The sequence below is a fragment of the Phaethon aethereus genome, assembly GCF_964289735.1.
Source record: "Phaethon aethereus genome assembly, chromosome: 9".
Lineage (NCBI taxonomy): Eukaryota > Metazoa > Chordata > Aves > Phaethontiformes > Phaethontidae > Phaethon > Phaethon aethereus.
In genome coordinates this window covers 9,829,547-9,846,348 of record NC_138585.1, presented here as the reverse complement: position 1 = coordinate 9,846,348, position 16,802 = coordinate 9,829,547, and the positions used below count along the sequence as shown (strand labels likewise).

General features: G+C 43.1%; 1 protein-coding gene across 3 annotated transcripts in view; it reads left to right on the top strand.

Moving 5' to 3' along the window:
* The window catches only part of DOCK10 (dedicator of cytokinesis 10), a gene marked incomplete at its 5' end in the record, with an annotated part of 166,292 nt that overhangs the window by 67,053 nt on the left and 82,437 nt on the right, over positions 1-16,802 (top strand). For all 3 annotated transcript variants that reach the window (XM_082003361.1, XM_082003360.1, XM_082003359.1), the window contains 2 exons: positions 2,184-2,269; positions 12,771-12,853. In XM_082003361.1, coding sequence (XP_081859487.1) covers positions 2,184-2,269; positions 12,771-12,853 — 169 coding nt within the window. The remainder of the gene's footprint in view (positions 1-2,183; positions 2,270-12,770; positions 12,854-16,802) is intronic.

Genomic DNA, 16,802 nt, shown 5'->3' with positions numbered 1-16,802 from the left:
ACTTGCTATGTGTCTTAACTAAAAATAAAAATACTGGAAACTGTCTTCGGCATAATACATGGGGCAAGTAAGTTTGTTATGGGCCAGCAGAAGAGGTTATTGATCTGTCTACAGCTTAGTCACCATCCCAACAGGGTCAGTGTGAGGTACACGGTGCATCACACGTCTCCTCTCTTGTGGCCTCCCACGCTGCCTTAGTCTGGAAAGAGCAGCTGATCTTCAGCAGTGGTGATACCATGGAAGGACGGTGTGCGTGCTTTGGGGCGGCTGCTGCTGGCGGTGGGACCCCAGACCTGGGAAGAACCCTGTATGATGGACCTCAGGGGCAGCATGGGTTTTCAGCTGTGCTCTGGGATTGCGTCTTCTCGGGACTGGTTAAAAAAAGGCACTTAAAATGTCACGTATGTGTGAAGTAAAAGTAATGAAGTGTGTTCCAGAGACTGTGGGTGCTGCTGGGAAGTCCCTAAGCAACCAAGGATTCAGACATCTTCACTATTACTAAATGTGGCCTGAAAATTCATACTTCTCCATCCACTGTCTCTTTTTACTCATAGACTAAATGATTGTGTAAATCTCCAATGTACACAGGCTTTGGTAGTAGAGCTGGGTGGAGCCCAGGAACCCGCATTTAGGAAACTGCACTTAGTTTGTCCAGTACAACAGGGTTTTTTTCATTTTGTGGTGTCTACGAGGCACCATCGTTATTTGTGGGAGACAAAGTGTTTAAATCACACTGTATCCTGAGCTGTGCAGTTGAAACAGAAAAAGTTTGGGGAATCCCATGACGTTTTCATCTGCGTGAGTGGTACATGCCTTTCGTTCATAATTATTCAAATGGAAAGTGATAGGGGGGGAATTAGTGTGATCTGTGTAAGCTGTAAGGAAAAATGCAGTCAATAATATCCAAGCAATTGTCTCATAGAGTCTGGATGCTTCAGCTGGTAGAGGAAAAACATCACTTTTCAGTCTGACACTGGGGATTGGGAGAAGATCCTCCAGGGGCATACATTAGATACTGCAGGCTGCTTCATGGTGTTAGTAAGTAGTGGTTCTTCATGCTAAACCAGTCGTATGCCATAGGCCTTTCTCCAGAAATCATGTGCCTTTCCGTAAGGGAAGAGAAATGAGCTTGGGAAATCAGATTTGTCTTGGTTTCAGTCCTTCATTGTCTTGAGTGGTGGAGTTACTCCACGGTAACTGAGAGCATAACCTGGTCATCTGGGGTTTGGTTATGTTCATTTTCCCCCTCTTACGGCGGAGAAAATGAGGGGGCCCGATTTGTGGATTAATTCAAAATATGGCAAAGCTTCCCCTTTTTGTGACTTTTGCAAAGTGGCTGCTATGCCTGTCCTCAGCATGGAGGCCCAGGGTCACACAGAGGAGCACTGCTGGTGGCCCTGGCCTCTCGTTGGCCTGGTGGGAACTGAGAAGCTTGGCTCTTTGTGGAGACCTTCTGGAGATCCACTTCTCTGTGTGGTTTCCTGCTGTAGGGCCTGACAAACCAGCTCAGTCAGGAGCTGGTTTCAGAAAAACGACTTAATATGCGTGGTATCTGTTGAGCCTGAAAGGAGGTTGCAGGAAGCATCAGGAGTCCCACGTGAGTCCTGCTCCGCTGTCTGCACCCGCGGAGGGAAGTGCCCCACTGAGAAGCTATTGCCTGGCTCCCCTTGCTTTCCGACCATAAGGCTGTCCTGTGGCAGCCCTTCTGCGGCTTCTTGGGAGGACTCTCTGCTCTGCTCCTCTCTTCTCCTTCCAAAAGAGTCAAAGCTTTTAGTTCTGTTTCCACATTCCTTGCTGTAAAAGGCATGAGGTGCAGAAGGGAAGCAGAGGAAGCAAGTAACGCTGTTGGATTTGGCGTGTAGTTCTGGGAGAGGATGTAAGGAAGACTTCATGACTTCTGTTATCAGAAACCTCACAGACTGAAGCGAGTTTGCTTGGAACAACTTTGTTCCCAAAAATCTATTCAAACGCTGCTGCTGCTTGTAATTAATTCTTTAGCTGATAGTATTGAATAGCGTGTGTGGGCAGGAGCTGGGTTGTAGTTGTTGGTGTGCGTGTCTATTGGCTGCATGACAAACTGAAAAATGCAAGCCATAGTAATATGGTTTTTAACCTCTTTGTGAGACAAAACTGCTGTTCTGTCACTCTGACTAATTTGCCTTTTTTTGTTTATTGTCAGACAGACACAATTTCACTGGAAATCAGGACGCTGTATCCTTCTGTACCTGAAGATGCAGAACAAAAAGCAGAAAATTTATTTGTTAAAGAGGTAAATATCTAGTGTGTGTATCCTTTAATTTTAAATAAAACCATGGGCTTGGGGGAGGCTTGCTGTGATTATAATGAACATCTTTTTTCTTTGAGTATTGTTTAGGTGACTTGAATCAGGTTTGAATTTTGGAGGCCAGAAGGAGGGGAAGGGTTGACAGCATATCTGCAGGTGCCTATTCTGAGATACTTGTATCTAGAAAAATGGCAAATGCACTGAATCAGCCTCTCATTCTACTGTTTTCCAGCTGCATTCCCTGTCACTGCTAGTCTGCTGATACTGATGTTGGTATTTTTACAGGTGCTAATTGTTGATCTGAATGTGCTTTGCAGTTGGAAGATATTGATATCTTTCCAAAAAAGATAACTATTTGTCACTGTTTTAGATTGTTAGTTATTACAAGATCTGTATCTTAGTTGAAGGTGTATATTATAGCGATCTGAGGTGTATTTGCACTGTGAAGGATGTGTAGGGGTTTATATTTATTGTCAGTATTTAGAGTCTGTTCTACCTCCATAGTAAAAAGTTGAGTGAAGTTCTTCCATGGCAGTTAGAGCCCCACCAGGACCAATTAATTGCTCTACCTTTAAAAAAAAACCTATAGTTGTATTGTTTCTGTACCTGATCTCAGATTGTAGAAGATTGTTCTTCCTGCTTCACAGAATCACACAGAATCATTAAGGTTGGAAAGGACCTTCGAGATCATCAAGTCCAACCGTTAACCCAACACCACCGTGCCCCCTAAACCATGTCCCAAAGTGCCACATCCACACATTTTTTGACTTCCAGTGATGGTGACTCCACCACCTCCCCAGGCAGCCTGTGCCAATGCTTGACCACTCTCTCGGTGAAGAAATTTTTCCTAATATCTAATCTAAACCTCCCCTGTCACAACTTGAGGCCATTTCCTCTCGTCCTGTCACTGGTTAGTTGGGAGAAGAGACCAACACCCTCGTCGCCACAACCCCCTTTCAGGTAGTTGTAGAGAGCGATAAGGTCTCCCCTCAGCCTCCTCTTCTCCAGACTGAACAGCCCCAGTTGCCTCAGCCGCTCCTCATAAGACTTGTGCTCCAGCCCCCTCACCAGCTTCGTTGCCCTTCTCTGGACATGCTCGAACACCTCAGCGTCCTTCTTGTAGTGAGGGGCCCAAAACTGAACACAGGATTCAAGGTGTGGCCTCACCAGTGCCGAGTACAGGGGCACGATCACTTCCCTACTCCTGCTGGCCACACTACTGCTGATACAAACCAGGACGCTGTTGTCCTTCTTGGCCACCTGGGCACACTGCCGGCTCATGTTCAGCCGGCTGTCAACCAGCACTCCCAGGTCCTTTTCTGCCGGGCAGCTCTCCAGCCACCCCTCCCCAAGCCTGTAGCGTTGCATGGGGTTGTTGTGGCCAAAGTGCAGGACTACCCGGCACTTGGCCTTGTTAAACCTCATACAGTTGACCTCTGCCCATCGATCCAGCCTGTCCAGATCCCTCTGCAGAGCCCTCCTACCCTCCAGCAGATCAACACTCCCACCCAACTTGGTGTCATCTGCAAACTTACTGAGGGAGCACTCAATCCCCTCATCCAGATCATTGATAAAGATACTGAACAAGACCGACCCCAGAACCGAGCCCTGGGGAACACCGCTTGTGACCGGCCGCCAGCCGGATTTAACGCCATTCACCACAACTCTCTGGGCTCGGCCGTCCAGCCAGTTCTTTACCCAGCAAAGAGTAAACCTGTCTAAGCCACGAGCCGCCAGTTTCTCCAGGAGAATGCTGTGGGAGACACTGTCAAAGGCTTTACTAAAGTCCAGGTAGACAACGTCCACAGTCTTTCCTTCATCCACTAGGCGGGTCACCTAGTCATAGAAGGAGATCAAGTTGGTCAAGAAGGACCTGCCTTTCATGAACCCATGCTGGCTGGGCCTGATCCCTTGATTGTTCTTCACATGCCCTGTGAGCACTCGCAAGATGAACTGCTCCATGATGTTCCCTGGCATGGAGGTCAGGCTGACAGGCCTGTAGTTCCCGTGATCCTTCTTCCAGCCTTTCTTGTAGATGGGCATTGCATTTTTCCTCAGGGATATTTCAGGTTGTCGCTGGTTTTATCGCTTTGAAGGACATTGGAGGTGCTGGTTATACTGTTGAAAGGAATTTACTTTAGATGACTCCCTGAACCTTCCCCATCTTTCAGTAGAGATGCAAAGTATAGCTCATCGTTTGCATTAACAAAACAGATTTATGAAACCAAATTTTCAGCCAGCTTCTATAAGGGATTTAATTCCAAGCACTTATAATTAGTTCATAAGGTGTGTGTTCTCTGTCTTTTTTTTTTGTCACAGATTGGGATTTTTCACACCTAGCTTCCTGGTTTGAATTAGTATGGGCTATTTCATATGCACTATAACTTAACTGCAAGATAATTTGTGGAGGAAAAGTCAGTTGCAGAGAAACACAGGGATTAGAAAAAAAAAATCCAAGATTAGGCAGGAATGTAGCTATTGAATTGTTTGCAACATGACATTTTACAGGCTGGCTGTATTTCTCTCCAGCAGGTCTGGGAAGAGCAATAACAATTTACTGCCATCTCAAACTGCCTGAACTTTGCCATCTTTCTAAATCCGACAGTAGGGTTTAAAGATAACATATCTTGTGGAATTATCTACCTTCCCAGAAGCCTCACTGCCCTTTCAGCACTTTGGGGTCTGCTTTTTATTTTAAGGTTCCACAAGTTGCAAGGCCAGCACTGTACTCATGGCTTTACAGAGAAAGTGGTGGGTCTAAAAATGGAACATAGTACACAGTGTCTGGGAATCATTACAGCTGAGTACTCCAAGGGGATGCTAATGACAACCTGGTAAAATACATATTGAGCACATCTATTAGCTTTCTCTGCAATACCAGTGAGCCAAGGGAAGGGGGAGAGGAGGAGGAAAGCAGTGGAAAAAAACAGTTCTACAGAACTAAGCCTTTGCATGGAATAGTAGCAGGATAAGACCCTCTTTTAAAGCAGTAATGCAAATGTTCCACTTTTCCACAAAGCCAAAAACTATATGCAAAATAAATTAAGCTCCAGGAAGAGGACAGTTTCTAGTCCAAAATTAAGTAAAACTGAGCACGAGGTGCTGTGAAGATCTGTGATTGTAGTCCACTGCAGCAATTGCACAAATCTGTACTGACCCAGCAGCAGTCTGTTGTGTTCTAGGCTGGTGTTCAGCGCTTCTGGATAGATGTGCAGGAGTGGAGTGTGTGACCTTCACTTCTTTCTTGGAGCTGTGAAAAAGCCAACATTTACTCAGTGAAGGACTCTTCTCTTTCTTCAAATATACTATGATATCACAAACAATTAAAGCATCCATCTTGTACATACTTGACTATCTGTTGGTCAGCTGGACTTGTTACAACCCAGGATCAAATGTCTAATTCCTGATCGGACTGTTGGGGAAGCTATACAAAGGCAATGTACACCATCTCGCTGAAGCTCTTTTGGTGTTCCCCGTAAGTGGTAACAGCCATCTCTGACCATTAGTATATATTACACTGTCTCAGTAGTTCAGCGAATTGCGGCGCGAAGACATGGAGCAAGTCAGTTAACTACAAATGAAGGGTCTGCTGCTGAAGGTGAAACTAATTTTCTTCATATGGCGTGGTGTGAGGACACGGTACTGAAGCTATTTCAGGAGCTCAGATCCATCATCTCCTGTCTCCTCCTCCTGGATATTTGGTGGTGTTCAGATGGTCTTGTCTATAAGGTACTGCTAGGTCATTTGAAAGGGTTGTCAGAAGTCTGATAATGCCTTAAAATCCTGTCTGTCTCTTCCTGGGCATTTGTTTCCTACTGGTGACAGTAGGAAGGCTTTACTTCTGCCGCTAGCTCTTTCATTGCTTGAGTCCTTCAAGGATCAGGTTTTTTTCCCCAACCCCTACCAAAATAAATACATATGACAGCTTGGGGATTTGATGAGATTCCCTTTGCTCAAGTGATCGTAAACAGTACTTACAGGCACGGCAGGATGACTTGATGGCCTGTGCAGTATCGGTTTGTGGATGCAAAAGAGCTGACGAGCCAGATGAAGAAAGATGAGGCTGATGTTGCTGAGGAAGGCTTTCAGTATGGATAGCATTTGATCCTGTCCACCTGTAGTGGAAGGTTTGTGCCTCTACTTGTCTAATTCAGTTCTCTTAATACTGCTTTTAGATTCTGCAGTAACCAAAAACTTCCACCGTTGGAGATGTTCAGATGTTATGGTAATGGGCGAGGCAGAAGAATTTACTTTAAGATGTCTAACCTTCTCCTTTCTGCTGAAACTGTAAAACGAAAATTAAAAAAAATAAAATGCAGATGACTTGAATAAGTAAATAGCCCTTTGATAACTAAGTATTTTCTGTAGGATGCAAAGAGAACAGATATTTTACATGTTAGGATTGATTAATAATCTGAATCCCTTTATTAATTTATACCTAATTATTAGGTATATTCTAAATTCTAAATTTGTGAGTTGATCACTCCTATACCTGTAGTCATCTTAGCATATTTTCCTGGTGGATTTTTCCACCTTAACTTTTCTTAGGCAGGAGGAACTTGAGTACCTAAATTAGGTTCCAAGAAAAGAGAAGTTTCCAGAAACTTTTAAAGCCAAAATAAAATTGCCTTCAATGTTTATTTTTTTTAAGTATTCCTGACTTCCTTGAATTCTGTATTGTACAGTGCTGTTTCCTCCCAAATTTTGAATTTTCTCAATTCCTCACAGAGTCTGCTGCATGTACTCATGCCAGTCAGCATTGTCCTCGTAGTCCATAATTTTTGCGAATAGAAACATTCCCTCCACAAGAAATAAAATAAAATTCTCCGGTTTAGACAGTGGAAACATTCCCAATATCACCTTTCCCAACTCTGTATTCCTGAATACGCAGATCAAATGGCAATCCTTGGGATTTTTGCCACATTTCATTCGGAAGCACTAGGGGACGGTGCGTTTTGCAATTCAAATTTATGTTTAGTTTGAGGAACTTAAGCTATCTAATTGCAACACAGTTAGTCCCATGTTGATTTGCGTCAAGTCGGTATTTTCAGAAAGCGTGCATGCACACACATACACACATGCATACTGTTTGTGTGTGTGTATCTACGGGGATGAAATTTTAGGTATAAAAGAAAAAAAAAGTCCAGAAAGTAAATAAATATTACCTGGCAAGTGTCCTTTCTTAAATGATCCCTCCAGAAGTGACAGGTGCTACCTGCATATGTTTTTGGGAAGCATGTTCGCGGAGGGGCCGGCCCTGCGGGTGCGGAGGGCCCTGCCGGGAGCTGCGCAGGGGCAGGAGGCACGGGGAGCAGCTTGCTGCAGAAGCGTCCCTGGGTTATGCAGTGTAATGGGCGTAAATAAGCCCCGAGGGCCCTTTGAGAAGCTGTCTCATCCCTCCCTCCCAGGTAGGCCAGGTACCTCCTGACCCATCCTTTTTGCTTCAGGAGTCTGATCCAGCGGCAGTGGCCGCTACAAGGAAGGGCTCCTTTGGTGGCTTGCTGGGCCTTGGATCAGCCCGCAAGTGCCGTCACTGGTGATCTCACCCATATTCTAGCACGGGTGATGGAGTTCATGTTGCAGTCGTAAAACTATTGCTGCCATCATCCTGCTGTGCGCTTCTTACTGGTCACTGAGGCAGATTGTCTACCGTCGAGCAGATGGGCTGATTTGGGGCTTATTATTATTATCAAAGGGCCAACTTGCATAGGTTCAAGTCAGGCCTGTCTCCTTCAGAAATCTGCTGGCACGCTTGAGCTGTGTTTGAGCATGCTTGTAGCTTTAAAAGTCATTGTAGAGCCAATTGTTTCTTTCAAATCATGGACATTTAGGCGGTTGTCGTCTTAGCAACCTGTTGGAAAAAGCCTGGGAACAGAGGTCAGTTATTAATGGCGTGTGTGACCCGATTGTGTCCAACATCTGGGACCTGCCAGTGCGTGGAGTAAGGGAGTCTGAGGTAAACCCAGGAACGGAGTGTGCTAACAGCACTCTGCGCGTGCAGCATTACGTAAACTTTTTTTAGTGACTCTGTATTTGATGTCAAATTGTGGTGGTCAAACTTAAGGGAATTGCTCTTAAAAATGAGGACAACAAAGAAACGAGCTTGCTGGGGAGAGCTGTTGAGACTGAGCTTTCTTGCACCCAAGTGTTGGCTCCTTTTCATTTGTGGGTGTAATTGTTGTCCTCACACTTCATCCTTAGAGCAGTCATGACCATGCTAGCTGAAAAGCACTACATAAAAATGAAATAACAGTGTAAGAATATTCAAATTTCATTTGATGGATTGTGTAGTTCGTTGTGTCTGCTATAGTACTGTATTCATGTGGACACCTCTTAACTTTCCTGTGTAGATTTTCTAGATACAAAAGTTGGAGTTGTCACTTGTAAGTTTTTAGAGCCTTTGCCATTTATCTGGGGGGATTTTTTTATTTGATGTTTTGTAGGTGATATCTACAGGACCTGTAAGTAATTATTAAACATGAGTTTTATTAATCATAATGTTAAAAGAGCCACAGTCTTCTGCAGAACTACTGAAAGCGGTTGTGTGTCCATACAGTTGATTTCTGAGGCTTTTTACTTACAAGCTAATCTGTATTGCTCTTACAGTGAGCGAAATTAAAATGGGAATGCTTGTTGAGAAATGTTACAAAGAGAGTTTTATTACCGCTCGTCAAAGTGTAGATCTCCCCACCTTCAAATTCTGAGTGCTTTCAGTACTTCAAAGAACTGTAGTGTCAGGACAATGATATATGTTACTAAAGGACAGTGGGTCTTTTGATAGCACAAGAGGTAAATACTTTTAAAAAATGTTTAATACTTTAAAAAAATAGTGTGTTTTAATGTTTTGATTTGTGACACTGCTGTGTCATTGGACTTTGCTATATGTGTAAACTGTGTTAACTTGGAAACAGCATTGAGAGCCCCAAGCTCAACGAAGGTCCAGGTTGCTAGCAGCTCGTCGTGACGCTGCCATGCTTGTCGCAATGCAGGGGAGCAGGGGTAGGCCCGGGGTGGAGGACTGAATTTCAAGCCAGGGTGATCACACCGCCTTCCTCCTTGCCAAATCCCCACACGCTGCCTTTGGTTGTTGCAGCAGAGGTCAGAGGAGGGAGAAGCGGTTGGGAAGCGTTTATGAGCAGTGCCATGCGTGTCCCTGGTCACGGGGCAGAGCAGAGAGCCATCTGTGCGGCTTCCCCTTTAGCACTGTGGCCACCTCCAGCTCTGGAAGGTCTTGGCTTTCTGTTCCTAAGTGCTTGCATGGGCTTGCTTTTCCCTGTTCATCATCTCCTGCTTTCCATCTCAGAAATAGCTGCTCTTCAACGGTGAGCGAGGTGGCAGGATTGCTCTGTGCATGCAGTTTCTGTGCAAGAAGCCTAGTTGTTCCACAAACGACTTTTGTCATATGTGCATCTGTATTTACGAAGACCACATACGTAGCGTGATCTTGGAGATAATATAAGTGGGGAAATTGCTTTAAAATATTTCAAAGTGTTTGCTTCATTTGTGTTTCTCTCACTTCCTATTCTCTTTTCTTTTTTTTTTTTCTCCAAATGGTTCATTTGCATTGCAGGGTAAATCTCTAAGTGCCTCTTTCACAGCAGTAGCCATCATGCTGTCATCACCAGCACCAGAGCTAAGAAGTTACAGGTGGAAAAAGCTTACAGGATTGTCTGTCTCTCTAAGGAAAAATTAGGTCAGCTGGGCAAGAAAGAAAAAAGAAAAGAAATGACCTGAATTTGATAGGGCCCTTGGGAATGGGCTGTGCAGCCTGCCTAGTCGAAAATGCAGTAGGAAAGTTCATGCAAACGTGTGCCAACCCTCCCACATCCCAAAGCTTCCATCTCTCCATCTATATTTTTCCTCCCCCACAGTCCACTTGGGCTCAGCAGCCTCTGCACTGGTGCCTCTGCTCTTGCCGGGAATGGTAGCTTCCAGCTCTGGCCTCTTGATGAAATCTCTGCCTGTAGGTTTTTCTTGCTCCTCAAATCAGGTTTGCAGGTATTTTTCCTCATTGCTAAAATTCAATTTCCAATAATAATTTCCAATTTAAAAAAAGTCATTAAGTCAGTACAGTCAGCAGAAGTATTTGATTTTTAGTTGGGATGTTCTGAAGAGAAAATGCTGTAATTTTTTAATCTTTTTTTAACTAGATCTACTTTACAATGGATAGCTGCAATGAGCTGGTTCAAGAACAGCATTAGCTGTTGGACTGAATTGGCTTGCCTTTTGTGAATTTACTGAATGATACTTGAATGTGCTGCTTGTCCGCTTGGATTTTTATTTTTATTAGCTTTTTCTTGGAGGAGCACAATAAACCTTTATAGTTATAAGCTATAATACTGTGGCCTGCTCTATATGTTACTCACAACACATCAGCCTATAATCTTTGCAATAAAAGTCAGCATTGAGAATTCTCTGGGGGCTTTAATTGCATCTGTTAAGTAGACTACTTAGCAATGAAAGTACCACAAGGAAAAAGTGGTCCTTAGAAGATTCAGTTGGTTTACATTTGCCAAACACAAAGCGAGTGAAGTGTGAATTGGAGGGTCTGGGCTCATCCTCACAACATTCAGTGAATGAGTTTTTCATTGGCTCATGTAGAACAGAGTAAATGTTGATCTTATAAGAGTATTCTTATAGCCTACGTGACTATCAAATAGTTTTAACTAAAATGTAGACCACAAAAATACAAGAGCGACCAAGTCGTTTTATGAAGAGTCACAAAACAGAAAGGTTGTTTTTTGGTTTTGGTTGTGGGGCTTTCTTCCATCTATTCAAAGGCAAAGCGTAAACAACATTGGAGTGGTGTAGGTACCATGGCTGTCAGGGGTAGGCTTTGGACCTGACCCCACAAGGTGCGGAGTTAGTTATAATGCCATAGTATTATGTTCATTCTCAGGGGATCTGTGATTATTTTATATTGCCTCATGGTCACACTTTATTCTGCATCCTGTAAGATAATGGGGGTTTATGTCAGACCAAAAAGGTGATGCTAGATGCACAGGGAACGTGTTTACTGCAGACCGCCTTCGGCTGTGCTAACTGCTCAGTTCAGTGTCAGGAGGGGAGAGAACTGCCTGTAAACGTACACCCACTTCCCCGTCGCCTTTTCCATACTCTGAACCAAATAAAGCTGTCACAGGAGGCTGTCACCACACCCAAGATGACTTCCTAAATTAATTTGTGGCTACATACTCTGCATGTTTTACACAAGATTTGAAAAGGAGATTTGTTAAGCCAGTGCTAAGCAATTTAGAAAGCACCACCTTTATGGTTTTGGCCCGTCTCAGTTTTTGCTCCAGCAACCTGATAATCCCCTCTCTGCCCCTCTGAGGCAGAGGCCACTGTGCAAGGAATGACTCCCGTGGGAGCTCCAGAAGCAGCTGGCAGAGAAGAGAGGGGATACTCCCAGTCAGAGGAGAACTAACTTAATCCTATCCTTTTGTTGCCTTTTCTTCCATTTTCTGTGTGTAGCCCACATGGGCTGGTGCAAATATTCAGGTGGAGTGTGGGGAGAAAATAATGCTCTTCAGCATACTGTACAAGTATCAGTTTGCATTTTACACTCTGTAGCAAAAATCACTGGAAATTCTGACATTGTGTCATTTTTCTTGTTGGAGATGTGTACCTTATCAATAATTGTACATATCTCATGCATCTTGTTGCCTTTAAAAATGTCATGTTGTGTTTAATTGCATTGATAGAAGTTCTGCATCGAGGAAATCACACAGTTATTCTGGACTATTTGACAGCATAGCAAAGCCCTTCAGTATAGTGTTTGTTCAGGTCTGGTTCCCTTACTTCAGGGAGAATGACACATTAAAAACAATTTCAAAAGATGAATGCAAAACCAGCAAGAAGTTTTTTAGGAAATAAAAACTCCAAGGAGGTGATGAAATGACTGAGCAAGTTCAGTGTGGAAGGGAAAATGAGACTCTGGTGAAAAATGATAGTCCTGTTAATATATTCCTGAATGCTTTTAAGACGTTTAAGATCAATCCTTAAAGGCAGAACAAGAAGTAGAGGGCTTGTGCTGCAACAAGGGGGAATAAAAGGAGTAGGGCAAATGTATTTACAATGGAAGGCTTAGGTAGTGAAGCAGGATGCAAACAAAAAAATGCATAATTAATGCCCATGGAGAAAGTCAGGCCTAAACTTGGTGGTGTCTTTTGAGGCAGTAGCGATATAATTTAGTGATGCTTCCTACAGAGTAGATGAGAATCAGTAAAGCATGTTAAATTGCTCTCAGCTCCCTCCTCCATCTTGTATGATTCAGTGCATTTGATTTAAAAGGGGAATTGTGCATCAAAATGTGGAAACATACGGCTCTGATTTTCCTTTAAGAACGGTGCACCCAGCTAGAAAAAAAGAATATGTTCTCGAGCACAAATGACTCCCTCAGATCTTTCTTAGTTCTCTAGCCTTCTTGAATCTAAATAGTTGTAGTAATTCTATTGTTGTTGTTGTTTGTGTTTCTTCTCTTTAGGCTTGTAAATACTACAGTTCTCAGTGGCATGTTGTGAACTACAAATATGAACAGTACTCAGAAGACTTTCGACACTTACCACAGTAAGATCTAGCATACGTTCTTTTTTATTTTTTCCTATTAGGTTTGTGTCATTTTGCTGAGCTTTGTCCATATTTGCACTTTCCTTTGTCTCATACGCTCTGCTTGTTTTACCATGTTTATAGTACCTTGCATTTTTAAAAAGGGGAAGAAAAGGTCCTTCAACAAAAGTTCAAGACTCTGCAGAATTCACTAGTATCAACAAACTCTATTAGTGCTGATACAAATCCTTAGAAGCATATTTGTGTATTCAAAGCACAGTTGATACAGGAAAGCTGGCTTTCCATTTTCCTTAATAATGCATAAATGTCACTCACCTTTAACTGGGATTAATTCTCCTTTTAGTTACCCTGTGTAACAGAGGGGTAGGATTTCACTTAGTGCTTTATAGCTGCACCGTACAGAAGAACTGGGTGCAATGCGTACAGCACATGCTGGTGCAGCACGGGTGATACAAGGCTGCAGAAATCTGCAGGTGTGTGGGTAAGTGGGCCTCCCTTCTGTGTGTGGAGGCAGTGCATTAAAATCAGTGTAAAGGTGCTGGGAGGAGAAGGAACAAGTTCCTTGACTTGAATGGAAAGAAATGAAGAATTCAGTGCTCGTTCCCTCATGTGTGAGTTTCTGCCCATGTTCTGGTTTCTGGCAGGTTTCTATCCTGTGGAAGGGGTACTCCAGGCATGGGTTGGATGGAAACTAGTACTAACTAAACATTGTTGGAGGAATCAATAACTGATCCTTTGTGGTCCCTTTAGATGCTGTGTTCAGAGGCTTTTGTGCTGCAAGCCTTCCTTCAGATCTGCATTCATTCTCTCTTGTATGTTGGTATTTTTATGAACAGTGAATATGGTAGTACAAAAAGCCATTAAGAGCAGTTTTACTAATCCGAGATTATAAACATACCTTTTCTTAAGTACCCAGTGTACTGATTGTTTTAGAAAATTAATGCATTTATTGCTCAAGAAAAATGTTTGCAGCACAGCAGTTTTCCATTTAACCTTAAGCATCTTCACTCTTATGAAATATGCATTTGACAGATGGGGTTGCATTACTCTGCACAAAAGTACATTTTAGCTGATTACATACATCCTCTTCTGTGAAGGTTATTTTAATATGATGTTTAATATTTCTTTCATGAGTTCATGCTGTTACAGTGTCTCACATCTTACTTTTTTTTCCCCTTGGGTAGAGGATTATAACAAAACAAGAGATCTTGTTTTGTCTTGTATCAGAACATAGCACTCGGCAGTGGTTTGGATGCAGCACTGGTTGATGTTTCATAAGCAAAGTTATAGCAGGAGTGTCTGTATTTTGTTTGCTGAAAGTTGCCATGGGTTTTGAGCTTAACATACCTTAAACAGAGCTGGTTTGGAGTCCACCTTGTTTCATACCTTTCCAGCCTCTTCAACATCAATGGACCTTGATTTGCACATGCATTGTTACAAAGTGTTTTAAATTAAATCTCCTCATTAAAAATATAGTGGCTTGATACATCGTTGTTGTAGTAGTATATCTCACTGTTGAGAGCTCCGGATGCCCAGTTTCCACAGTGTTTTTTATTTCATTTGTGCAAAACTGCTTGTCGCATTATCAGAAATCTGAGTATATTGTTATATCCGTTGCTTTATAGGAAGTCGTAACAGGGAAGACTGGATGAGTGTTAAGCATTTAGCTTTGCGTCATGGGAAAGGAACATCATTTACAATTCCAGATCTAACTGTGGCTAAAGTACTTCCATTCTCTGAGGGTGTGCTGAACCTTCCTGTGGGCTTTCCCATTTAGAAACACAAATTGGGACTTGGCAGCCTTCAGCTGAAGGACATCATACTTGTTTGTACGTGAGGACATGCTGTGCAGTTTCACACAGTCATACAACATGTCAAGTAATGGCTGCATGGTGTAGCAGATTTTTATCAGATATCAAAGTTTTTCTTTCTGAATACTGACCCTTTCTGACTGGGAAGCAGCTGCTCTGTGAGGCCGACCACCTGGGAGGCAGGGAGGACTCAACGTGTCCATGGTGCAATTCCGCTGAAGTAGTGCTGTGACACCGGGGTAGAGCTCGATCACCTTCACAACAACATGACCAAAATGTTTAGCATCAGTTTTTCTCTGAGTGTGTTCCTCCTTTGAGGTTTTTTCAGGCCTTTCTACCCCTTAAATTCCTCTCTGTGAGCTCTCACTACCTCTTTTTACACCGTTTTTTATGCTTCGTGCTGGTGTGTTCTTGCTTCTCGAGCAAGTGGAAGGGCGGAGGAGGAACAGGGGTTGCTTAGTGTGTCCTTTGGTGACAGTGTGTCTGGGAACAGAAATAGTCATTAGCAAAGTTCTTGCTGTTGTTTATAGAAAACCTGGAACATTGGGTAGGTATTTCAGGTCTGGTCCCTTGGAATTCTGCATCTTCATATGAGTCTGATGAGGCAGTAGGCACAGAAAAAGAAGGTATACCAAACAGGATCGTGTCCTTACCATGCTTTATCTGCCTGCCCAAGGATGATGAGGAGCATGCCCAAAAGGATTCCCATCCAAAGAAGGAAAAACTTCTATGGAGAATGACACAGGGGTCTGACGGAATGAGTGTTTCATGGGTGGTCAGGGAGCTCTGACACCTGAAGCAGTAGTGGTCTGTCTTTTTCTATCTCTCTTATAGCTCAGCTGAGAGGACAGAGGGTTTTCATTCTTTCTAAGAAACTTCAGCAAGCCTGAGCGTATGGTTAAGGACTGTGGTTTAATGAGACAAGCTCGCTCTGACTGTGGGGCAGCAGAGCAGGGCAGAGTCGCTGTGTCGTATGGTGAGGGGTCGGCATCCCGCTAATCCAGCAGGTTTCTGACTCCTTCCCCTGCCCAGCAGCATCAAGAGCATGAGGGTTGGGCTTTTGTTTTGGGGTTTTTTTAGTAGCTGACTTAGCTTGTCCTATTACTGGTACAGACCCTCAAGCAAATTTGTGCAGTGGTGTTATCTGTCCGTGTGGCCAGGGAGCGTCGATCAGCCTGCCTACAGGTCACCCCAGGAGCACTGTGGTATACTTTTAGCTCTGAATAAAGAAGAAGCCAATAGGGTTTTTGTCAAAAATGTGAAAGCTTGAATGGTGTTTTTTGTAAAAGGTGGGATTCGGCTCGAGATTTTTGTTATGGCATTCTTTTGGGTGGGAGGGAGTGTTTGCATAAGAATTTTTAACAGCTGCCCTGGGTTGCATTGGAAAACCTGTGGTGGATTACCATCACAAATATTCTGAATGTTAACGCTTTTGCAGATGTCAAAGATGTCAATAGATTGCAGATGTCCCTTTTATTCAAAATGTTGATCGGTTGTTTACATTAAATAAACACCAGAGCCAGAAAAGACTAAAACAGAGGATAAAACACTTCTGTGCACTTGGTTCCCTTAGCTCCGCTGAAATGCTGACCTCGGTTGTGGTGGGGTAGTTGCGTCATGAGAACGCTGACTTTGAAATGGAGAGAGTGGAGGAGAGAGGTATTGCTCATTAATCTTCCTAATCTGTAACTTGTGTATGAATGAATAGAAGATAAAAAGGTTCAAAGTTACCTTTTTTTTTAAATAGTGACATTTAACATTATGTGCTAGTGTGTGCTAAAGTTTGCTAAGCTGAGAAAGAAAACTAGCTTAGGAGCGTGTGGTTTCCCTGCTTCTGTTTGGATTTGCTTCCTTGCATGGTACAGACTAGTGTTGCTCTGTTCCTGTTCTCAGGCTGAGTAGATGAAAGTAAGTTCTGGAAAAGCCAGTCTTCCTGATAAACGATGACTTTTAGCATGACAACTTCTGTAGGTTTTTATATGATAACTGGAGATTTCCAAGATGAGATTTGTAATCTTTGGGAATTTGAAAATAATGTTGGTATTTCTCAGGCCATAGAAAAATCTATTTTTTCTCCATTTAAATATATCTGAATTTTTATCATAGATATTTAGCTACAGTTAAGGTTACTTAAGGTA